The sequence below is a fragment of the Culex quinquefasciatus genome, chromosome 3 (genome assembly GCF_015732765.1).
Source record: "Culex quinquefasciatus strain JHB chromosome 3, VPISU_Cqui_1.0_pri_paternal, whole genome shotgun sequence".
In the NCBI taxonomy this organism is placed as follows: domain Eukaryota; kingdom Metazoa; phylum Arthropoda; class Insecta; order Diptera; family Culicidae; genus Culex; species Culex quinquefasciatus.
The window spans coordinates 70,978,401-71,004,283 of record NC_051863.1 but is presented as its reverse complement, the minus strand read 5'-3'; the positions used below and the strand labels follow the sequence as shown (position 1 = coordinate 71,004,283).

The 25,883-nt window shown below is 39.9% G+C and overlaps 4 protein-coding genes across 4 annotated transcripts; all 4 read left to right on the top strand.

Moving 5' to 3' along the window:
* Positions 1-2,473: 2,473 nt before the first annotated feature.
* On the top strand, positions 2,474-3,566 carry LOC6037593 (trypsin alpha-3). The gene is made up of 3 exons (XM_001847437.2): positions 2,474-2,807; positions 2,871-3,202; positions 3,263-3,566. Exons 1-3 carry the CDS (start codon positions 2,523-2,525, stop codon positions 3,453-3,455), a joined length of 810 nt encoding a protein of 269 aa, XP_001847489.1. The 5' UTR covers positions 2,474-2,522; the 3' UTR covers positions 3,456-3,566.
* Positions 3,567-3,654: 88 nt separating this feature from the next.
* Positions 3,655-4,777, top strand: LOC6037594 (trypsin 3A1). The gene is made up of 4 exons (XM_001847438.2): positions 3,655-3,994; positions 4,048-4,281; positions 4,340-4,437; positions 4,498-4,777. The coding sequence occupies exons 1-4, from the start codon at positions 3,707-3,709 to the stop codon at positions 4,688-4,690; spliced, it is 813 nt and encodes a 270-aa protein (XP_001847490.2). The 5' UTR covers positions 3,655-3,706; the 3' UTR covers positions 4,691-4,777.
* A 5,911-nt stretch (positions 4,778-10,688) lies between these two features.
* Positions 10,689-11,743, top strand: LOC6037595 (trypsin-7). The gene is made up of 4 exons (XM_001847439.2): positions 10,689-10,979; positions 11,042-11,272; positions 11,333-11,436; positions 11,502-11,743. The coding sequence occupies exons 1-4, from the start codon at positions 10,689-10,691 to the stop codon at positions 11,692-11,694; spliced, it is 819 nt and encodes a 272-aa protein (XP_001847491.2). The 3' UTR covers positions 11,695-11,743.
* A 3,312-nt stretch (positions 11,744-15,055) lies between these two features.
* LOC6037596 (transmembrane protease serine 9) lies at positions 15,056-25,773 on the top strand. The gene is given in 9 exon segments (XM_038260861.1): positions 15,056-15,387; positions 15,449-15,679; positions 15,740-15,843; positions 15,912-16,105; positions 18,696-19,288; positions 19,349-19,452; positions 19,520-19,713; positions 24,776-25,116; positions 25,192-25,773. Coding segments are annotated over 9 exon segments (2,586 nt in total). The 5' UTR covers positions 15,056-15,090; the 3' UTR covers positions 25,720-25,773.
* Positions 25,774-25,883: the final 110 nt, after the last annotated feature.

Sequence of the window (25,883 nt, the reverse complement as noted above, 5' to 3'; positions counted from 1 at the left end):
TTACTTGTCCCTATTAACCCCAAGCCTTCCGTAATTGATTGTACTGTACTTGACTGCATGGCCGCAATTTGCTGAGTGACTCGTCAATAATTTTCGTCCAACAAAATGACAACGGGTTTTTCTCATGAACCAGAAACTCGAAACAGCAGAAAGAAAGTCTTCCTTAATGTTCGATGCATCAACCACATCGATTAAAACATTCAAAACAAACACTCATTTCAGAATACATTAGTTGGTTGGCATCCTGGAGATCGACGAGAAAAATGCAAGAATAACATCAAAGTGTCACATTCACACATGAAACGCAACAGGAGAAAAAAAAAACAAAGGAGGCCCAGCACCAAGTGTGTGGAGCAGCTAGCTGTCCTTTTTTTTCCCCAGCCTTGACGTCGATAAAGCAGTTTTTTTTGTTCGAGCTTTAGGTGAGGCATTAAATCGGCATCACTGTGCGCCACTTGAAATATTTCTCAAGGGAAAAGTGCTGATTTAATGTTTTGAAGCATTATTTGCTGGTATTAAATGCCAATATAATGCTGATTTAATGCCGCTATTTAGTGCGGAATGTTGAACGTCCGATATGTCAAAATCGCGCAGTAGCACCAACATTAGACAAAAAATGTGGCTGTCATGACATGGCACACTTTTTTCGCAATGTTGGTACCACTGCGCGATTTTGACATTTCGGGCGTTCACCATTCGAACGCCATTTTCGCTTAAAAAGCTGGATTAAAGTTATTATTTTGAAATTGCAAAATTTGTCATTGATCGGATACCACATTTAGGTATTTTTTTGGTATTACAGTTTTTTTTATCAAATTCAAAAACGTTAACCAATTTCGACAAGGTCATTAATTTTGGCTAAAATGATGTCTCAAAGCGAATGCTTCCATTGAAAACTTAAAAATTCAAAGTTGATTTTTGAAATCATTGAAAATTGAAAATATTCTAAGTCAGGATACCACATTTTAGTTGAACTTGAAAGCAGTTATATTTTAATAACGTAAATTTTTCAATCTTGTTATTTTTCAGAAGCTTCAAGAACTTCAAATATAAGCCGTTCTTCAATGACAAATGTATTCGTTGTGGCGAAGAATATCACTAATAACAACATAGGATCATCTCTTAAGTGATATTGATGTACTTTTTGGAAGCGGGAGCTCACTTAAATGTATGTAAACTATGTCCTGATCCACCATCCGACCCATTGTTAGTTAGGTTATCAAAAGACCTTTCCAACGAGTCCAAAACATTGAAAATCTGGCAACCCTGTCTCGAGATATGGCCACTTAAGGGATATTTATGTACTTTTTTTATTATGAATCTAAAAAATAGATGAAATTTGTGTACAGCCATTGTTGGTAATGAGTGAGGAAGGCCCCAACCAAATAGGTGGATTAAATTAGTTTTTCATATAAAACCAACCCAGTAAGTATCTGCACGTGTTGATACTTTTTGGTAACGATTTTTCTTTTCCGTGTAAAGTAATGAAAACCATCATCATCCATGATTGTCAACCAGGAAGCCAATTATTGCTTCACAAAATTATATAAATTTTGAGACACATTTGATTTAGATAGAAAAATCCTTTAGTTGAAGGCCCTGAAGGGTACAACCGGCATTTGCTAATTCATGTTGGTGCAAAAGTTCGTAAAATTGTACTGAATACAACTAAATTCACCTTAAACAAACAATAAATTGTGATTTTTTCGAATTATGCATAAAACGTAACCTTACTTATGGTCGATTTGATGTAATCAATTCAATTTAGACGCGTTGGAAATGTCTTTTGATGACCCAATGTTAATACCCATCCAACGATGGGTCGCCTGACAGATCCGGACAACATTTCTTACAAAAACCTAGAATCTTTCGGACTTTCATTAAAATTTTTTTAGCATAACTTTTGAAGTACTGTACTAAACTTCATAATGTTTAATAGGGCCTTATTGGACCCCAAGATGGATCGAATGAGACCAACACAGGCAAAATCGATTTTTGAGTGACAATTTTTCGATACACACATCCACTTCCAAACACACACAGACATTTATTCAGTTTTTGATTCTGAGTCAAAATGTATGTCTAGGAGGTCAAATTAGGAAATTTATTCTTCGAGTCATTTTAGAGAATTTGCTCAGTAAGGTGAGGAAGGCTAACATGAATAAAACTTACCAATGTCACCCCGGTTTACGATACCAACTGCACATTATTGATTAACCCCTTCCTGATACCGGAAGAACTTAGCTTTGATTCAGTCAACAAAATATTGTTTTTGATAAAAATTGGTGTTAACTGCAATTGCCGTTGGATATTTCGTGCCAAATCACTTAATCATGGTAAAATATACGCTTTTTGCACATGTACAACAAGACACTCCAGCAAACCGGACAGGAAGTACAAATAATCGCGAAAGGAAATCAATCATTTTGGTTGATAAGACTCACTGGTCAGCATAAAAGTATAAAACCAACTTGCTCAGGCCAAGTCGATACTTTCTGTTTCTGGAAGACACTTTGGTCACGATGAAGGTTTTTATCGTATTGTCGGTGCTGCTTGCCACGGCTTTTGCTGGCCTTAGCGAAGACCTTTGGTTGGCCAAGCGGGTTCGTCCTCAGGGTTTGAAAAGCCTGGTGGAGCCGCGTTACGAGGGCCGAATCGTTGGTGGTCATGAAGTGCCGATATCGTCGCATCCTTATCAATTGTCCCTGCGCCAGAATGGAAACCATATTTGTGGAGCGTCGGTCATCTCCAGCAACTGGGCGTTGTCCGCTGCCCACTGTACCCATCCGATGCCACCGGTGGCCAGCGTGAGTAGCACGGAGTTGGTGTTCTACCAAGAAGAGTATTGAAACGGGGTTCTCTTTCCTTAGATCTCGTTCCGTGGCGGTAGCTCGAGCCGGTTGGAGGGCGGTGTCATCTTCCAGGCTGCACAGATTGTGAACCATGCAAGTTACAACCCGAACACGCTGGACTTTGACGTATGCGTCATCCGTATCACGACGACGTTCGCCGGCCTGCACATCTCGCCTATCAGCTTGGTACCGTCGGGAACGGACTTTGCGGTCGGAACTCGTAGCATCGTATCGGGCTGGGGACTTGTGGCGGCAGGTGGTCAACTGCCAGCGAATCTGAGAGCCGTGGACATCCCGGTTGTTTCGCAAGCCGGCTGCAGCAACTCGTGGGGCGGTGGCATCACTGGAAAGTAAGTACCACTTGAAGACGGAATCTGGGGCTCTTTTTTTCAAATTTTGAATAATTTCAGCATGATCTGCGCCGGAGAACCGGGCCGTGACTCGTGCAACGGTGACAGTGGTGGCCCGCTGGTCACTGGAGGTCGTCAGTTTGGTATCGTTTCCTGGGGAGCAGTTCAGTGCGGTGGAGCTTTGCCTGGAGTGTACACGCGCATCGGATCGGCTGGAATCCGAAACTTTATCACCGCTCAAACCGGAGTTTAGTGGATTGTGCATTGTAGATTACTGCTTTGTCAGTAAATGAAAGTGGAATAGTAAATTTTCTCTACATCCGATTAAAACGAAGAAATCAAATCCAATATCGTTTAAATTAAAGTCCGTATGTAACATTTAATGAATATTACTTGATAAACCTGTTGAAGTTCAAAGATAAGCTATGCTTATCATTCTCTGATATCATATATAAGACGATTCATTCAACATATTGAGTACAGTGTAATCTTACCCGTTCAACGATGAAGTGTATAGTATGGATATCGATTTGCTTAGCGTTGGTTACAGCAGGCCCGGTGGAAGATATCTGGCTTCGTTATAACCGGCGTATGCTCGGTGAGGCTAAAGCAACTGAAGAGCTTCCAGCTCGTGGAAGGATAATTGGAGGCGTTGAAACCTCAATTGAAAATGTTCCGTACCAGTTGAGCTTGCTTCGAAATAATTTTTTCAGCTGTGGCGCTTCGGTAATCTCTGAACAGTGGGCTCTGTCAGCTGCTCACTGTGTTTATCCAGCTCCTTCACCACACACGGTATGATCTCCATTGGATATTTGGAAGTGGATCTAAAATCCTTGTCTGCATAGGTCACTCTTGGTGGTGGTGCTACCAACAAACTAGACAGCATTATATTCGAGGTGACCGAAATAATCCTCCATCCCCAATACGATGATTGGGCTTTCCAATACGATGCAAGTTTACTGAAAACAACACAACCTATGGTCGGTTACAACATCGCTCCAATTGCACTGATGCCTGTCAACGAGGACTTTCCAGCGGGAACCCGAGCTGTAGTGTCCGGATGGGGTGTTATGGATATTGTAAAATCTACTATACGAACTCATTACGTCTAACCAATTGTTCCATTTTCTGATATAGGTTAGTGGAGAGGTTTCCGAGAATCTGCGGATGGTCTCTGTGCCGATTATTGCCCAAGAAGAGTGCCAGCAAGCTTGGCCGTATCGTGTTACGGACGAGTTCGTAGAATTATTTTTTTCCGCAGCTTGAAAACCTTTCAGCTGAACCTTTCATTGCAGTATGCTCTATGCCAGTGAACCAGGCAGAAGTCACTGCGGTGGAGATAGCGGTGGCCCGTTGGTTGTCGGAGGGCGTCAGATCGGAATCGTTTCATGGGGCCAGTATGGCTGTTACGGCGTGCTACCTTCCGTTTTTGCACGGGTCTCCCACGAAAGTATTCGCAGTTTTATCAGTAAACTTGCTGGTGTGTGAGTCCTAACTTTTTACAAAAGATTTATCACAAAATAGCACGCGACAATCTGTAGACTTTTTTTGAATAAGTTTAAAAAAATGCTTAATAAAGAGAAAAAAAATCTGAGAAAAACGCAATGTAAGGCTACATTTTAAGTTTCTCGAAAAAACTGGAGTTCCTCCGTTAAACAAAGTATTGCATGTTTAAAGCATACATGATTGATTCTCCGATTTCTCACACAAAATCGGAAAAAGTTGCCCCAACTATTCTGGGAATTGCGTAAAACTCTGTTTTATAAGGTAATTTTTGTCCCTGATTACTAATCCGAGATCAATTTTCAATATCTCGTGACGGAGAGTCTTTACGACCATTGCCATGTTTGCCAAAGGGACTTTTTTGTTAAATGTTTTATGGCGTTCGCAGAATTCCGAAAAAACGCATTTTTCATCCGAAAAAATACTAAAAAACCGTTTAAAAAACTCTGTTATTTTTGTTATTTACTAAACTGTAAAAAAATGGCACATGTCACTTTATGGAAAATTTGATGAACTTTTCAAATCTGCAATAACCCAGTAGGGTATTTTGTATATAGTACCGTCATCTGGAGTCAATCGGGTCAATCGAATCGGGTCTGAATGGGGACAGCACGTTTTAGAGCACTTAAAAACTCCAAATTTGGGAATGAATGAACACATTTTATTACTCTGAATCTGGTCTAACCGAAACCACTTCAAAAAAGCAAAATATTAGGCTGCAGCATTGCTAAAACTACTGTCCCAATTCGCCCCATGTGTCCCGATTCACCCCAGATGACGGTACACCAAGACAACTTCAGTATTAATTTTCACAAAAAAATCAAGACAAGCTACGTTAATTTTACTATATCGAAAATCACTCTAACAAGACGATTTACGTATGTTAGCGGCAAGATAGCGCAATCGCCACCGTGATGCAACTTTTTATCGTAAATCTTATTTTGCTAACTTCCTGAGATAACGCAAAGCCAACAAATGAATTGTGACATCAACATCCGGAGTGGGATAATCATTGTGGCTCTACTTTTTATTCAGTTATGTGTTATTTTATGCCCTTTTTAAAAATAATAAGTGTCCTCATTTACATGAGTTTTGGAAGAGAATTTTCTCAAACTGTACTGCACCTGTAACTGAGAGCCTCTTGCCATTAGGGAGTTTTTTTAAAATGCATGCCAGAGGTTTTTTCAATTAAATCCTGAATCTGGTATTTAGTTAGGAACGTGCAAAACATATTTATTTTTGGTTCATTAATATCTCATCTATTTTACTTAGAGTAAGCGTGGTTGCCTCTCATCCAGTCGGCCTGGGTTCGATCCTAGATGGTCCCAGTGGCATCCCGTCTTCCGTCGGATGGGGAAGTAAATGTTGGTCCCGGTCTAACCTAGAGGTTAGGCCGTTAGCTCAATCCAGGTGTAGGAGTTGTCTCCCTGGGTCCTGTCTCGGTGAAGTCGCTGGTAGGCAGTGGGACTAACAATCCAAAGGTCGTCATTTCGAATCCCGGGGTGAATGGAAGCTTGATCTAAAAAGAAGTTTGCAATTGCCTTAACAATCAACCCTTCGAACACCTAGTTTCGAGTAGGAATCTCGCAGTCAAGAACGCCAAGGCAATGCTGTAGAGCGAATAATTTGATTTTGATTTTTGGTATAAGTGATATTTTTTAAGGATTTTCTAAACACTATTATCCCTTGAAATGAAAACCATACCAGATAGCAGTCTTAGACCATAATCATTTCAACCTATTTTATTCTTTTTCAAAATGGTCCCACTAATATAGTTTGATGTGGACGCCTGGTAGTTGCAAATTTTCCTTGTTATTATCAGGGATTAGGCGTCCACATCAAACTTTTGGAAAAGAGCATTTGGTAGTGTAAGCTCGATGATCGTAATTTTGATGGTAAATTATGTTGGGAAAATCTGCCCAGTTTCGTCACACTAAGCCCAGCGGCTTTTTCTCATTTCTTTTTTTGCTAAACCTAACTTAAATTTAGGCTATTTTTTACTTTGCGACAGTTGAAAGCACTTAAGGGGTTACATACATCGTCGCCATCGTGCTAACTTGTCGTACGTGCATTTTGGGCCAAATTGAGTTAAGAACGCCATTTTGTGCAGCTTACAATGCCTCACCTTTTGACCTTCACAGATCCCCAAAATTCGATTTCAATCCTGAGATATTCAACAAAAACCGAAAAAACTCCGTGCATTTTTGTCACTTTACATATGAAAGTAGTTTCAATCTTGTCGTGCTATCTTGTCACTCCATGAAAATTGATGTAAGTGCGACAAAAGGCCAAAGGGATTTCAGGCCAGGAAAGTCAGGATGCGTTTGTCGCACGTACAAGCTAGACTACCGTAAACATTTGTAATTATAACTCGGGACTCCAGCAACCAACTTCAACCAAACTTCGGGACAATGCACAGAGTGGTGAGCCAAACAAAACGTGTTTGTTATTGTTTACATTGCGTGCTCTCGTTTTTGAATATTCAAGGTCAAACATTAAAACGCGTTTTTCTCGGAACGTCAAAATGGCGGGTGCGATAAGATAGCACGACGACGTCGACATGTAGAAAATCTCAAAATTTCATAATACGGCAAAATTGATAATTCCACTATAAAGATGATTTCCAATCACTCCTTAAAGTTTCATGAAGATATTTCATGATTCAAGTGAGTAACTGACAATTTAAGTTTGAAATTTTGCCATGCGCAAAGCGAACTGTCAAACTTTGTGAGCGTTTTTCTCTAAACACAGAGTTGATTTACGGTTGCCACGATATCTCGAGATGAGATAGACCGAATCAGCTGAAATTTGGGATGAAGATTCTCAAGACATATCCCGTGTGCATGACGAAGCCCGATTTTTAGATCTTGTTTTTTAAGAAAAATACAAAAAATGAAAAACTAACGACTTTTAATACGAAAAACTTAAAAAAAATATTTTTAACTTCTTTTAAATAAACTTTTTGTAAATCGGCCTTCGTCATGCACACGAAACCGGTTTAGCGAGTCTTCACCAAAATTTTGAGCCGATTTGGTCGAAGCAGTGTTGAGATATCGTGGCACCCGTTTTTAGAAACAGCTTATTTCAAATAGCTTAATCTCGGCATAGATACAACCAAATATCTTCAAATTTGTTTTGTTAAACGGTGAACATGTATATTTTAATGCCTTGAAAACAGATTTACAAAAAATGTAAGTGTTTGCTCATACCAACCTCTGACATTTTTGCATACACCAACTGTTGTCAAACGAACGGGGTCACTTTTTAGTTTGACACCCCTTTTACACGGAGTTCACACACACTACCAAACGTTTGTTTTGATAGTGTGCGTGAGCGTCGTGTAAAAAGTGACAGTTCGTCACTTTTTAGTTTGACTTTGACCAACCAACGGGGTACAAACTAAAAAAGTGTCAAACGAAAAAGTGACCAACCACCGGGGGTTGAGTGTATTTACATGTATGTAACTCCTTCATGAAAGCTGTTATTCTTGACAATAGAGCTGATTCAAACATAAGAAATTTGATGAGAATATCCTTATTTACTCAATACGGTGTGCAGTTTGTGTACTCCAACTTCATACTGTACGCAAGGCAAAATGAAGCTGAAAGATTGTGTTTAACTTTTTCGCAACTGCCACTGTTTGTTATCAGAGATCGATACAATCAAATGATCATAAATTTGGCTTTACATGCTCACTGACAGATATCACATTGCATAAAGAAATGGTCAGCAGTAAATACTGAGGGCTTATCTTTTGTTTGGAGCTTATCTGTATTTTTGAAAGATTTAGCTATTTGTTTAATAGAGTTTTCTTGCTTTTTTGACTGTGAAAAAAATACAATGTAGAAGTTGGTACCTTTAAAATAAACGTTGAGCATATATTATTTGCGATTATTTGGAAATGTCCTATGTACAATTGAAGCAACTTTTACTAAATACGTCAGTTCCGGTTGATTACGAGAAAGGTAAGAGTTATGTAGATTTTGGTAAATTTATGTAAAACTTAAATTAAAATTGAGCATGAGCATGAGCATGAGCATGAGCATGAGAGATCACCCATGGTTGCCCCTCCGTTGCTGAACAGAACCGTAATATCCTTTCAGCACTACTGATCATAGGCTTCGACGATCTAGTGGTGTTTCCCTTATCAACAGCATGTATGAATGCGCTGAAAAGATAAAACACCATGATTGCTAAAGCAAGATCAGTTGCGAATAGGTAACAGTCATTGGCCACCAACGGCGCCCGCCATGTCAGTTTGTAGATCTCGATTTTAAGGGACGGGAATGTTAGTTAGCGCAGGTTGCTACTAGGGCAGCTGATTTACTCTGTGCTTACACCCCACAAGCGCCAGGAACCTGAAAATTGGTTAGTAGGATAGGGTGTTTGGTCAGGATTCATCATAGAAGATGATGATGCGACCCAAAATCATAGTGTTTGTTGAAAAGTATTATGTTTTATTCTCAAGGCAAGCAATCGGATGCTGCGGATGAGACATTTCCCGTTTAACTGTTGTTAAATTTTTAATGAAATGGTTTAATCTTAGACAGCCGGCTGTGGAAAGATAAAACCAAATAATATTTGTTTATAGTATGAGGTGTTAAACGCAATGCTGCAATGATAGCGTAGTCTGATTTTTAATTATATAATCTTTTAGTTCATGAATTTGTTACGGAATAGACGCGACGAACTCAATCATCAAGTGCCTTCCTATCTTCTTTCTATTAGCTAGATAAGGTATTGATTTTCGTTGCCTCTCGAGCTACGATGCTATGGAGAGGGCTTAACACACAAACAACCGACGTCGAGCCCTCCGAGCTACGGAGCTATGGGAAGGTCTTTTCAACACAAAAAAGACTAGCGCACCACACGACGTTCTTGATGAATCAAAATAATTTTGTTACGCGATAAACCTAACGAACTCGGATCGTTTTTATCGAAAACTATATCACAATTCACGATAAAAATGCGAAACAAAAGGCACACACAAAAAAAATCACTTTTCACTCCGAATATTTTTTTACGACCACGCGATCCCTTTGCCAATTATGCACTGATGCGCTGCATTTTCAGAGGGTAATCTTCTCCTCGCAGCGCACAATTCACGACAAAAATGCGAAACAAAAGGCACAAACAAAAAAAATCACTTTTCACTACGAATATTTTTTTTACGACCACGCGCTCCTTTGCCAATTATGCACTGATGCGCTGCATTTTCAGAGGGTAATCTTCTCCTCGCAACGCACAATTCACGACAAAAATGCGAAACAAAAGGCACTCACAAAAAAAATTACTTTTCACTCCGAATATTTTTTTACGACCACGCGCTCCCTTTGCCAATTATGCACTCGGAATTGAGACATTTTGCTGAAAATGTACAATAAATTAGGCCGCAGCAAATATTTTAATCACTTACTTTAACATTCATTAAAATTTTGATTTTTTTCGAAAAAAGTTTTTTTTCCTCCTGATTATTCAGATTAACTTTGAAGGGGGAGGGGGGGATATTTGCAACGGCCTTATCAGCATTTCGTAGAATAATCTAATGAATAATATTTTCAAAAAAAATTCTATATCTGTCATGCAAAATATTTTTGTTTTTTTTCAATTGTTAAATTGATTCCAAAATGCTTGTTGAATCTTATGAAATTAAAGCTTTATGGGTTACATACATGTAGAAAATCACAAAATTTCATATTACAGATAATTCACTAAATTTACTAAAAAGATTATTTTCAATCACTCTTGAAAGTTTCACGGAGATATTTCATGACTGAACTGAGTAAGAGACGATTTAAGTTCACAATATTGCCATGACTGTAAAACTTAAATTAAAATTGATTTAGAAATTCTTTTTATTTCTGTGTTACTTGGGGTCTATGCCTATATTTAACATCTTTGTCTTGATAAGAGCAGCTAATCTTTCTATAAAATTGTAATACCATTCAGCAGCTTACTCCAGTTGAAGATTTCCTGTCCAACGATGAAGTTTCTAGTAGTGTTGTCCGTCTGTTTGGTGGTGGCCACAGCCGGTCCAGCGGAAGACATCTGGCTGAAGTACAACCGGCGTATGCCCGGAGGAGTTAACTTGCGGGAAGATCCTCCTAGCAGCGGGGGTCGGATCGTTGGAGGTGTTGAAACCGACATCATGAATGTTCCGTATCAGCTGTCGCTTCGCGAATATGGATCCCACATCTGCGGTGGATCGGTGATCTCGGAACAGTGGGCCCTGTCGGCCGCTCATTGTGTTTACCCGATGCCGGATGTTGAAACGGTAATGAGTTGACGAGAACTGAATCGGGGACCGGCAGGATGACTTGTGCTTTAATCTTACAGTTCACGCTTCGCGGAGGTTCCACTAGCCGTCTCGAGGGAGGATATATCTTCGAGGTGGCCGAGATCGTCATCCATCCTCAGTATGATCCATACAACATCGAAAACGATGCAGCTCTGCTGCGTACTGTGGAACCTTTGGTGGGTTACTTCATTTCTCCGATTGCGTTGATGCCTCTCAATGAGGACATGCCAGCGGGAACTCGTGCCGTCGTTTCCGGATGGGGTTTGATGGTAGGAACGTTTATCGTGTTTTAAATCATAACCTCTAAATGTCTTCTTTTTTTTGTGCAGAGTGTCCCCGGAAGTCTTCCGGTGAATCTTCGAATGGTTTCTGTGCCGATCATTGACCAGGATCAGTGTGCTCAGGCATGGCCAACTGGTTGGATCACCGACGAGTACGTATTGATGATCCATTCGGAAATTGTCCAAGATGCCTCATGAGATTTTTTTTCCTTTCCAGCATGATCTGTGCCAGTGAGCCGCTGCGATCTTCCTGCAACGGAGACAGCGGTGGCCCGTTGGTAGTCGGTGGACGCCAGATCGGTATCGTATCTTGGGGACAGTATGGATGCTGGGCGGATTTCCCAACTGTGTTTGCGCGCGTTTCTAATGCACGCATTCGTAACTTTATTTCAGAAGTTGCGGGAGTGTAAACGTTAGTGTTGATTAACATCATACAATAAATTTAAATGCCGAAAGTTAGTGATGTTTTATTCCACAACTCCTTTTATACCTCGTTCGATAAGCTGAATAATATTGCTTAAGGCTCTGAAAGCTATCATTGCCGGTCGGCCATGTTTTTTTTGAAAAACATTCATAACTTGGTTGGGAATTTATCAAGCAAAAACAGTTTTTTTTGTGTTGTTTGTAGTTTTACGTTTCGTTTGTTTGTTTTACGTTTCGTGATTAATCTTTCATTTCAATTTACTATTTCTTGACCCTGAGTTTAGAACCATCATTGGCAGTCATTGCCCCAAAAATAAATGGCACCATCTACGATCTAGGCTATTTCAGGACTCTGGGTCAAATATGAGCAAAATCGGTCAACATTTGCCGATTGATACTCAAAAATGAAGTATACATGGGAAAATTGAAGAAAAAAGTATGAAAAAACCCAGTTTTATTATGGTGCTGCGTGTAGGATGCGCTTCTATTATCCAAATATTCCACACATCAGGAGTTTTTTTTTAAAGGTCCAATAAACCAAATTTTCAGTTTTTGCTTTTTGGGTGTTTTTTAATACCCCTGACTCGAAGCGGTTTCAAAAACACCCAAAAAGCAAAAACTGAAAAATTTTCTTTATTGGACCTTTAAAAAAAAAAAAAAAAACTCCAGACATAAGGTGTATGTCAATGGCCTTAGACCTATAAGTAGTCACATTTATTTGTGCAGTAGAGTTGTTTCGAATGACAACTGGTTCGTGCGTCCAGTGCGCGGACCAATTGATCCTCACGGGTCTGGTAACATTCCATAGGGCGTCTTAACAATGTGTCTAGATAAGGTCCAGCTTTACTTTGCAAGTTGTAATGCTAACTATACGCTTACCTTAGAGACGGTGATTTTAGCGGATTGCAGATTCAATTTCGTCATGCGATGTAATGATTTTCAAGGACAGGTTGCCTAGGAGTTGATAATTGGAAACAAAATCAAATCCACCTGAACTGACTCACAACACCATGACAGCTATTCATAGCCGACCGCTCCCACCTCCACCATGTACCATCGACAAGGAAATGGATTTGGAAGCCGGGAAGTGTTGAAGATCCGCTTTTTAAGGGGATATGGAAAAAGTGAGATCCAAAATGTATTAAATTTGTGAATCTTTTACACAAATTTAATACATTTTGGATCTATCTATGCTAGGGTGGTACAACATCATACGATTAGCTGCTAATTTTGAAATTTTCTCGAGTGAGGTAAACTTTTAATTTGTATATTGAGCAATTCTCTGAGATTTCGGTCATTCGATTTTTTTTGTATTTTTTAATCCGGCTGAAACTTTTTTGGTGCCTTCGGTATGCCCAAAGAAGCCATTTTGCATCATTAGTTTGTCCATATAATTTTCCATACAAATTTGGCAGCTGTCCATACAAAAATGATATGTGAAAATTCAAAATCTGTATCTTTTGAAGGAATTTTTGATCGATTTGGTGTCTTCGGCAAAGTTGTAGGTATGAATATGGACTACACTGAAAAAAATTGATACACGATAAAAAAAAATTTGGTGACTTTTAATTTAACTTTTTGTCACTAAAACTTGATTTGCAAAAAAACACTATTTTTAATTTTTTTCATTTTTTGATATGTTTTAGAGGACATAAAATGCCAACTTTTCAGAAATTTCAGAATGGGCAAAATCTTTGACCGAGTTATGATTTTTGAATCAATACAGATTTTTCAAAAATCGAAATATTGGTCGCAAAAATTTTCAACTTTATTTTCCGATGTAAAATTGAATTTGCAATCAAAAGTACTTTAGTGAATTTTTGAAAAAGTGCACCATTTTCAAGTTATAACCTTTTTAGGTAACTTTTTTGAAAATAGTCGCAGTTTTCATTTTTAAAAATAGTGCCCATGTTTGCCCACTATTGAAAAAATATTTTGAAAAGCTGAGAAAATTCTCTATATTTTGCTTCTTCGGACTTTGTTGATACGACCCTTAGCTGAGATATTGCCATGCAAAGGTTAAAAACATGAAAATTGATGTTTTCTAAGTCTCACCCAAACAACCCACTATTTTCTAATGTCGATATCTCAGCAACTATAGGTCCGATTCACAATGTTAATATATGAAACATTTGTGAAATTTTCCGATCTTTTCGAAAAAATACTTTCAAAATTCAAAATCAAGACTAACATTTCAAACAGGCCAAACATTCAATATTACGCCCATTTGAAATGTTAGACTTGATTTAAAATTTTGAAAGTATTTTTCGAAAAGATCGGAAAATTTCACGAATGTTTCATATATTAACATTGAAAATCGGACCTATAGTTGCTGAGATATCGACATTAGAAAATGGTGGGTTGTTTGGGTGAGACTTAGAAAACATCAATTTTCCTGTTTTTAACATTTGCATGGCAATATCTCAGCAACTAAGGGTCGTATCAACAAAGTCCGAAAAAGCAAAATATAGAGAATTTTCTCAACTTTCCAAAAATATTTTTTCCAAAAGTGGGCAAACATGGGCACTATTTTAAAAAAATGAAAAACTGCGACTATTTTCAAAAAAGTTACTTAAAAATGGCTATAACTTAAAAACGGTACACTTTATCAAAATTTCACTAAAGTACTTTTTGATTGCAAATTCGATTTTACATCGAAAAATGAAGTTGAAAAATTTTTGCGACCAATATTTCGATTTTTTTTAAAAATCTGTATTGATTCAAAAAATCATAACTCGGTCAAAGATTTTTTGCCCATTCTGGAAATTTCTGAAAAGTTGGCATTTTATGTCCTCTAAAACATATCAAAAAATGAAAAAAATTAAAAATAGTGTTTTTTTGCAAATCAAGTTTTAGTGACAAAAAGTTAAATTAAAAATCACCAAATTTTTTTTTACCGTGTATCAATTTTTTCAGTGTAGTCCATATCCATACCTACAACTTTGCCGAAGACACCAAATCGATCAAAAAATTCCTTCAAAAGATACAGATTTTTGAATTTTCACATATCATTTTGTATGGACAGCTGCCAAATTTGTATGGAAAATTATATGGACAAACTAATGATGCAAAATGGCTTCTTTGGGCATACCGAAGGCACCAAAAAAGTTTCAGCCGGATTAAAAAATACAAAAATTAAAATTAAAGAAAAAAGACCGATTCCGTAGAGAACTGCTCTATTTTCATTTTTCTGGCTAATCTTATCAGTATTGCACAACTAAATCAGCAGCGATAATATTAACAATTGATTTTATTAGCCCACATAAAATTTGATAACCGATTACACGTTCGCAGACGGCGGACTTTACGGTAGCCAGCAGCCATCTATAAAGGTAGATAAGGATCGAGTTTGAAGTTCATTCAGTAGTTGAGTCGTGACCAGGATGAAGGTATTCGTAGTTCTTGCGCTTTGCTTGGCGGCAGTCATTGCCGGTCCTGAAGAGGACATCTGGCTGCAGTACAACCGTCGTATGCCCGGAGCATACTACACTTCACCACCGATTGAGCGGGAACCGGTGAACGGTCGTATCGTCGGAGGAGTTGACGCTGAGATCGAAGACTTCCCCTACCAGCTGTCGCTGCGTCGTAATGGAGCCCACAGCTGTGGAGCCTCGGTTATCTCTGTAAACTGGGCTTTGTCTGCTGCTCACTGTACCTATCCGCTTCCGAACTTGGCCATCGTATGTCTCCGTGATCACGCAAGCAAGCTGAATTAAGTTGACCTGTTCTCATGAATTTTAGATGAGTCTGCGAGGAGGATCGGCCAACCGTCATGAGGGAGGACAACTGTTTACTATCGATCGCATTGAAAACCACCCTCAGTACGACGACTGGAACATTGAAAACGACGTCAGCGTTCTGCACACCGTTCAGCAACTGGTCGGAGCTAACATCCATCCGATTCAGCTGGTCCCTGCTGAAACATACTACCCACATGGAACTCGTGCCGTGTTGTCTGGATGGGGTCTCACCGTAAGAAGTTTAAGATTTAACATTTTAAGTCAAATATCTGTAAATGAGTTTTCATTGTAGAGCGTGCCTGGAAGTCTGCCAACCATTCTGCAGAGTGTTGATATTCCAGTGATTGATGCTGCTACCTGCAGTGCTGGATGGCCAGCTGGCTGGATTACTGACGAGTAAGGATTCAGTCTAACGATCATGTTAAGAGTCATTAACTAAACCATTGTTTTGTTGAATATTTCAGTATGCTGTGCGCCAGTGAGCCAGGCCGTGATGCATGCAATGGAGACAGCGGTGGTCCGCTGGTCACTGGAGGTCGCCAGATCGGTATTGTATCCTGGGGCTCGACCAACTGCCTCGGCAACGAGCCGGGAGTGTATGCTCGCGTTGCTTTCCCTCGCTTGCGTCACTGGATTACCGAAGTTACTGGAGTTCAGTAAATTAGCTAGATGAATAAATTGTAGATTTTTATGAATTAGAAACGTGTTTTATAAGACTACTATGAGACTTCTCTAACTGGGTTACATGTTTTCCCTGCGGATACCTTAAGGAATCAAAAATCAGAATCAAATTATTCGCTCTACAGCATTGCCTTGGCGTTCTCGATTGCGAGATTCCGTCTCGAAACTAGGTGTTCGAAGGCTTGATTGTTGAGGCAATTGCAAACCACTTTTTACATCTATGCTTCCATCTACTCTGGGATTCGAACTGAAGACCTTTGGATTGTTAGTCCAACTGCCTACCAGTGACTCCACCGAGGCAGGACCCATGGAGACGACCCCTACACCTGGACTGAGCTAACGACCTAACATCTAGGTTAGACCGGGGCCAACATGTACTTCCCCGTCCGACGGAAGGCTCAGACAATTCTCGTCTCAAAATTTGCCACCGGGACCTTCTGGGATCGGACCCAGGTCGACTGGGTGAGAGACAACCACGCTTACCTCTACATCATGGGTTAGAGTTCCCCCAAACCTAACTTTGTTGATACAGAATACAGAGAAGTGAGAAATGTCCGAAAAGTGTTTTTAAACGTTCTTGTGCCCAACAATGCGCTTGCAAAAGACTCCCAGTCCAAAAAGTCAACTGGATTTGCTGGCGAAAGCTGCGTTATAGTCATTCGGGTCGGCAATTCTTTCTTTTTTTTTCGTTCTGTGCGACACAAATCATTTCACCGACCAACAACATTTCTGCGCAGGTAAAACTCGTGGGGAAACCTGAAGTTTAGTGTCCTCAGAACCAGACATGCATCGGCACTATGAGCTCTTTTTAACGGCACTCAGCTTGTTATACAGCAATTCCATTTGAAAAGAGCCTAAACCGAAAAAAAAGTTCTCCGATCGGGCTCAATTTTTTTCTGGGGGTTCTTGGCTTTTTATTTTGGTTTAGGCTCTTTTCAAATGGAATTGCTGTATAGATGGCATTTTCGTTTAAAGCAATGTTATGCTTGTTGCTAGGTAAAAATCTCTTGATTTTGGCTTGAATAATGTGTAGAAAACATTGGTTCATTAGAAAACCCGAATTTAGCTATATGTTCATGTAAATGTTCTCTTAAGCTCTCAAGAAGAACTTCTTAAAAGCTCTTTGAGTGCAATTAAGAGTTCTTAACCTATATCTCGGTTGGATTTCAAAATAATCTCTCAGGGTCTTCGGGAGCCTAAAAGACAAGCGTAATTAGCTTATTCTAATCACTGGCACAACATGCTGGATATCTTCTACGTGAAATGCCAAAAAAGTTCTTCTAAAAGAGGAGTTAGAGCGGATGCATGTCTGCCCAGAACCACGTGTACTTTGAATTTTTCAAAAATATTTAGACAGGGTAGTGCTGTTCGCTACTCCCCATATTGCAACAGCGACGAACCGCTGAACACATCTGGCTGAAAAAACCTAACTTCAAGTAAAAGCTGAAATCGTCATGTTAACATAAAATTGCTGCAACTTGAACATTAGGTACATACCGGAGACATGTTTATTAAATTTATTATTAAGTTGTCAATCAATCGAAACGTTTTGACAACGTTTAATCAACAAATTTCTTAATGTGAAAGATGTTTCAAATCAGCTTGCAAATTGCACTTTTCCAGTCACGCCTGCATCGGTAACTTCGTCGCCATCGTGCTAACTTGTCGTACGTGCATTTTGGGCCAAATTGAGTTAAGAACGCCATTTTGTGCAGCTCACAATGCCTCACCTTTTGACCTTCACAGATCCCCAAAATTCGATTTCAATCCTGAGATATTCAACAAAAACCGAAAAAACTCCGTGCATTTTTGTCACTTTACATATGAAAGTAGTTTCAATCTTGTCGTGCTATCTTGTCACTCCATGAAAATTGATGTAAGTGCGACAAAAGGCCAAAGGGATTTCAGGCCAAGAAAGTCAGGATGCGTTTGTCACACGTACAAGCTAGACTACCGTAAACATTTGTAATTATAACTCGGGACTCCAGCAACCAACTTCAACCAAACTTTGGGACAATGCACAGAATGGTGAGCCAAACAAAACGTGTTTGTTGTTGTTTACATTGCGTGCTCTCGTTTTTGAATATTCAAGGTCAAACATTAAAACGCGTTTTTCTCGGAACGTCAAAATGGCGGGTACGACATGATAGCACGACGACGTCGACTTATAATATTACATATGTGTATTGAGATTTAAAATGTTTTACACTGCCGTTTAATGCTAAGATTTAGGAAATTTCGCAGAAATACGTAACTTTTGTCAAATTGTCGCTTGTGTGCTATCTTGTGTCACGTCCTATCTTTTTACTGCAGCAAGATAGCAAAAAAGCGACGGTTAAACAACACGTAAAACTAGGAATTCCCTAGAATGAGACATCCCACTTGTTTTGCTTACAGTATATAGCGGTACCGTGGCAGTCTAATCGGTATGGAAAAATTAAATCAGCTTCGATAATACAAACAATTGGGTTTGATAAGTTTGGTAACAAATTATATGTGCGCGGGCTGCTTCTGAAGTAGTCACCATATAAAGGAAGGACAGCACTGCGTTTCATTCAGTAGTTGAGTCGTGATCAGGATGAAGGTATTCGTAGTGCTAGCGCTTTGCTTTGCGGCAGTTGTTGCCGGTCCCGAAGAGGACATCTGGCTGCAGTACAACCGTCGTATGCCCGGAGCATACCACACCTCAAAACCGATTGAGCGGGAGCCTGTGCGTGGTCGTATCGTCGGAGGAGTTGACGCTGAGATCGAGGACTTCCCCTACCAGCTGTCGCTGCGTCGTAATGGAGCCCACAGCTGTGGAGCCTCGGTTATCTCGTTGAACTGGGCTTTGTCTGCTGCTCACTGCACCTACCCGATTCCGAACTTGGCCATTGTAAGTCTAGGAGATCATGAAGAAATTCAGTTGACCTGCTCTAATGATTTCTAGATGAGTATGCGAGGAGGATCGGCCAACCGTCATGAGGGAGGACAACTGTTTACCATCGATCGCATTGAAAACCATCCTCAGTACGATGATTGGAATCTTGAAAACGACGTCAGCGTGCTGCACACCGTTCAGCAACTGGTCGGAGCTAACATCCATCCGATTCAGCTGGTCCCTGCTGAAACTTACTACCCGCATGGAACTCGTGCCGTGCTGTCTGGATGGGGTCTCACCGTAAGAAGCTTGCGTTTGTCGTATAAAGTCAAAAAGTCTTTAAAGGAGTTTTTATTGTAGAGCGTGCCCGGAAGTCTGCCAACCATTCTGCAGAGTGTTGACATTCCAGTGATTGATGCTGCTACCTGCAGTGCTGGATGGCCAGCTGGCTGGATTACTGATGAGTAAGTATTGAACCAACGATCGTGATAAAAGTCCCCAACTAATTTATTATTTTGATAAAACTTTCAGTATGCTGTGCGCAAGTGAGCCAGGCCGTGACGCATGCAACGGAGACAGCGGTGGTCCGCTGGTCACTGGAGGTCGCCAGATCGGTATTGTATCCTGGGGTGCGACCAACTGCCTCGGCAATGAGCCGGGAGTGTACGCTCGCGTTGCTCTTCCTCGTCTGCGTCACTGGATCACCGAAGTTACCGGAGTTAACTAAATTAGCTAGATTAATAAACTGTCGTGTGCTTTTTAATAAAATTTGTTTTTTTTTGCACTGAAGAAATGAACTTTTTTCAAATTAAATGCGATTTCTATAAATTATTCTAGTTATGTTGGGGCTCGCCCTTGAGAAAGAACACAGAAAACTTCAATGCAATCTACATAAATGAGTAGGTTAATCATCAAGGAGACTCGGGTGATAATGATTAAACAGCCCTCACATTTCAAAAGAGCACATCAAAAATCAATCAAACCATCCACATTAACGACCCCCGGGTCTTTTGTGGTCTCTATTGCAAGTTTCTGCTCGAACCTAAGAGTCCGAAGGCTTGAATGGGGAGAGCACCCAAACATCTTTCTACTCCAAGGAACCTTCCACCCCAGTGTTTGAACTGCCGACCTTTGGATTGCGAGTCCAACCGCCGCCAGCGACTACCGGAGTAGGCTTGGTTTGGTGTGTTGTTTGTATTTATGGCATGGAGACGACTCCTACACTTGGAATGACTTAACGGCCTAACAACCAAGGCCGGGACCGACATTGTACTTCCTCATCCGATGGAAGGTTGCAGCAGATGGGAATCGAACCCACAGCGTAACCATTCGGCCACGCACTGCCACAAAAGAGCACATAAGCCGTGTACCTAAAACTCGCGGATCATCGGCTCCTTTGCTATCACTAGACCCGAAAGATCCTCTGTGCTGTGTGATCCTTAAGGGGTTACATACATGTAGAAAAAGACAAAATTTCATATTACTGAAAATTGATTTAAACCACTAAAAAGATGATTTTCAATCAATCCTGAAAGTTTCATGAAAATATTTCGTGACTGAACGGAGTTAGAGACGATTTTCAGCTCAACATTTTGCCGTGCGCAAAGCGGACTGTCAAACTTTCTGAGTGTTTTTCTCGAAACACCGTGTTGATTTACGGGTGCCACGATATCTCGAGATGGGATGGACCAAATTGGCTGAAATTCGGGGTGAAGACTCCCAAGATCAACGAAGTTCGATTTTGAAATTTTGCTTTTTTAAAAAATACAAAAATCAAAAACAGACGATTTTTTATATGAAAAACACAAAAAAATATTTTTATCTTTTTTAAAATAAAGTTTTTTGAAAATCGGCCTTCGTCATGCACACAGGACTGGTTTAACGAGTCTTCACCGAAATTTTGAGCCGATTTGGTCAAGGCAGTGTTGAGATATCGTGGCACCCGTTTTTTGAAACTGCTAACTTCAAATAGCTATATCTCAACAATGTTACAACCAAATGTCTTCAAATTTGTTTTAATAATAGATGAAAATGTATATTTTAATACCATGAAAACAGATTTTAAATAAAATTAAGTGTGTTCTCACACCAACCTCTGACTTTTTTGTAGATTTACATGTATGTAACCCCTTAAGCTCCCGTTTTATATTATTAGGTATTCAATCTGAAAAGACAATATGATTGTCCTTATATCTTCAACCAATATTATATATATGTGGGTAGGTTTTAAACCTAAAAAAAATTAGCACAGGTAATTTAGTCAATCTATACACCACTGGCTTTATTTTTTACTTAAGTCTCGATTACAATTTATTTTATTTTTTACTTATAATATTTTTTTTACAATGATCGTTAAAGCTTATTTGTCTGAGGGCAATGACACTTTGTTCAAACGCAAAAGGTTTAAATCGAATTTTAAATTAATTTTGGATGCTTTTCATCGCTTTATGTTAAAATTAATCCAGGGCTTTACTACTCCTGTTCGCATAAATATCCCATGATGCAGATTGATTCAAAAACGTGTGTTCTTCCATAAAAAATAAACACATATATCTAGTACATTGTTTTAGAAATCTGGAGGAAATTGTTTGTGAAAACTTAACACATAGCCTTATGTATGGGACAAACTTGCCCTGCGTTTTATTCAGCTTGCTGTTTTTGCATATTGGACATTTATGCTAACATGGGCAATTTAGGATCCTATTGAGTAGAACTGATGTAGTGCTCTTTTAAAACAAACAAATTTGTGTCATATTGAAGACTGCTGTTAGAATCATATGCACTAGGTTTGAGAAAAAATAACTAGTTGTTCTAATTATGTGACGACCTCCACTCGCCTATAAATGGCTAGTACAAATCTACAGTTTTACTTTTAAAGGTCCTATAATCTATTGTGTTTCATTTGTTTATAGGATCTAATCTAATCTAATCTAATCTAATCTAATCGAACACAAGCGCAGCCAGTCCGAAGAAAGCATCCTGGAAGAACTTGTGGTTAGATTACGCCCCAAGTTCTTTCTTGTCAATAGTAATAATTGCAGTACATCCGAGTTACCCCGAAAATGTATTGCAAAAATTAAAGCGGCCAGGCCTACTGCGTTGCATTAACCGCAGAGACAGATTCTGTGAACGGACCACATTTCACAGAATCAACAGGGGAGGAAGGATGCGTGGACATACCGTACCAAACGCTCCGAATAAGTTGGGTGTGGTGTGTTAGTGTAAATTGGCAATTATTTATATTTTTTTAGGGGGGAAGTGGAAATGGGAAAATTGGGGTTGGGGAAATTGGGATTGGGGAATGGGAAAGTGAGAAAGGGGTAGGAGGGTTATTGAATTTATAATATTATATTATAATAAAGGGGAATATAGTCAAATAGCAAATAATGATGGAAAGCTCTCACCAAGGAACAGCAAATCTTGAAAAGACACAGCCAGGTGGGTGGGGTCCCGATCGTCAGATCCCAAATTCTTGATGAAAAAAACAGGCCGATCGAATTAAGTGGAAGTGTTCCTTAACTCCGAATATCACCACTCCAACAACGGCTACAGCTAGGGGGGGCCCGAACCGCAGACCTCATCTGGCCAAAACTGCCATTTCATCCGACGACGACACTTGAGGAATTGAGGAGAGCTGGTCCAGATAATCGCGAAAGATCCGCTTCCAAAACTTCCACTGGTCATCATCAGAAATTTTGCGTTGATCTTTCTTTCATTTGTTTATAGGATCTTTAAAAAAACTCTAGAAATTCTTTCTGTAACAACGACTATTCCACTTAGATCTGAGAATTAAATGGATTGAGTCGGTAATCACTGGATTGTTAGTCCAGCACGACCAAAAAAGCTGTCCTAATTTGTACCATACGTCCCGGTATTCACATTAGCAATTTGGACAGTGGGGATATTTTGGAAACCTCTGAAAAATCATGTTTTCTACAGATATACAGCAATTCCCCGCGGAAACAGCATGCTCCGAAATAATAAAACCCGTATTTTTTTGTTTGGTCCTTAGGATGACCTACGCCGTATTAGGGTGGTCCAAAAATGGCATTTTTCTTCGATTTTCGTAAAAATCATAACTCCGTGTCATTTCAACCGATTTTAGCTCTCTTGGACGCAAATAAAAGGTGATTGATTGGGCTTAAAGCGAAAAATACTTCCGAGTTTCAAAATGCTAACCTTATATTTGAAAAAGTCGTATGAAAACTAGAAATTCGGTTTTGGAGGTCTCGAGACCAAAGATCCTATGTTTGAAAATATTTTTATCGGATTCTTCGGATAATTTTACATAACATATGTATTACAAAATGGTGAAGTTTCATTGACAGGATTTTGAGATGGGTTGGTTGGGATCTCGTTTTTAGAAGTTTTTTTTTCCACTTCAATCAGACAGCCAGCGGTAATGTTCATAATTGCCGGTAACGGGCAAAATTGTTATACCCCTATATTGCAAAAACTGCATCAGGACAGATTTCATGAAGATTCTGATATACTTCCAAGTAGATTTGTAGCAAAATGATGCGACTACCGTTTGAGTGTTGATTGCAACCCATTCTTCCAACATAACTATAAGTTTTCAAGTTCAAGCAATAGTAAATCTGAGTTAAAACGGTTTTGCAATTAAATGTCAAACAATAACGCAAAAATAACATCAATAAAAAATCAAATTATACGCTTTACAGCATTGCCTTGGTGTTCTCGATTGCGGAATTCCTACTCGAAACTTGGTGTCATAAGGTTTGATTGTAGAGGCAATCGCAAACCTCTTTTGCCTTTCTTACTAAAGAAAGGTATAGGTTTTATTTTATGGCTAGACGTCATTTCCATCTTCGTAAATATTACGATTCAGCATGAATTTTCATCAGAAAAATCATCAAAAAATCACACTGAATTTTGAGAAAATAAATTCCGTGGAGTTAGAGTGATGTCTGTGTGTGGTAAAATTTTGCAAAATTTTGTTTCGCCAAGTCCTCTGCTCCCCTATTTTCGATTTTAATTGTTCCAAGTGCATTTGAAAGCTGGTGTGCTGAACCTGGACCATTTTGAGGTCGAATATTCATCTGTTTTCGGATGTGGCAAGACTTTTCAACGAACTACACAGTTTTCAAATGAAAATATGGTCTGACTCTGTCACTTTCATAGAAGCTGAATGGCAAACTTCCCTGCACCTTGTGGCACATGCGGTTCACTTGTACCTCGGTTTTGCATCGATTTTTTGTTTCGTGCCTGGCACTTACCTGTGGCATGAACTCAGTGAACCACCTTGGCTCATACGCTGGGTTCATGCCACGAGTGAGTGCCGAACCAACGAGCCGACGCGGGCTCGTACCGAACCTAGAAAACCAGAGCCGTGGTGTATTATTTGATGAAGAATATGTACGATTAAAAATATTCTTTCGGTGATTGCGTGTTTAGTTTCTTTTGGAAAACATTTCATTTACAATACTTTGCTTTCATCATAAGATTTTTCGTATCATTTCAATAAATAAACATAGTCGATGTTATGAATTGAAAGAAGTTTTACCATTGTTATATTCTTTTGTAAGAAAGGCTCTATCTTACCCCAGGTGGGATTAAATCGGGTTTTTACACCTAAGCTGACTCAAAAATAACGTTATATTTTTCACTGATTAGAGTAAAGGAAGATGCAATCTGAAACCAGCGTCATACACGGGAGCGTTTCTCATGGAAATCCAGTATCGTTTGGGTAAATCCATTGATATTGATTCCCGAGGGTTTTTTCGGTGTGAGATTAGCGCGATTTTTTTGATAACAACTGTCGCTAAGGTATAAAAGCTAGTCGTACGTACTCCAACGACTCAGTACGACTGGGAGTGACCATGAAGACCATTATCGTTCTTGCGCTGTGCGTGGTTTCCGCATTTGCGGGATACGCCGAAGACCTATGGCTGGAGAAGAACTCCATGCGCCCGTTGGGCCTGGAGGACTTCGAGGAGCCCACTTACGAGGGCAGAATTGTCGGTGGAAACGAAGTTCCGATCTCGCAGTTCCCGTACCAGCTGTCTCTGCGCCAGAATGGAAACCACATCTGCGGTGCCTCGATCATTTCCAGCAACTGGGCTCTGTCCGCTGCTCACTGCACCTTCCCGATGCCATCGGTTGCAGCTGTAAGAAGCTAAACGGCGGGCGTGATATAGGCGATATCGATTGATGAGTTGCTTTTTTTCTGATACTTTTTGCAGATTACGTTCCGCGCTGGCAGTGCGAGCCGTTTGACCGGAGGAACCATTTTCCAGGCTGCCCAGATCATCAATCACCATGGTTACAACGCCAACAATTTGGACAATGATGTGTGCGTTATCCGTATCACCACTTCCTTCACCGGAACCAACATTGCTCCGATTACGCTGGTCCCGAGCGGAACCGCTTTCGGTGCTGGAACCCGCAGCGTTGTGTCAGGTTGGGGTTTGACCCAGCAGGGCGGTTCTCTGCCAACGAATCTGCGTGCCGTTGACATTCCGGTCGTTGCTCAAGCAACCTGCCAGGCCCAGTGGGGATCTGGACGTATTCTCGCTAGCATGGTTTGCGCCGGTGAGCCTGGCCGAGACTCGTGCAACGGAGACAGCGGTGGCCCGCTGGTCACTGGAGGACGCCAGTTCGGTATTGTCTCGTGGGGAGCCGTCGCTTGCGGAGGTAATCTTGCTGGTGTTTATGCTAACGTTGGAAACGCTGGAGTTCGTAACTTCATCAGCCAGCACACCGGTGTTTAAACGATTTTTTGAATAAATAATAAGGCATACTTGGAAAAAGCTATGACTATTTTATGTAAACTGTAATGACAAATGATTAGTTCAAGATTTTTGTTCTACCTGTTTTGCACATTTGAAAATTTTTAATCAGTCGTATTTTAAAACAGCCATATTAATTAATTTAA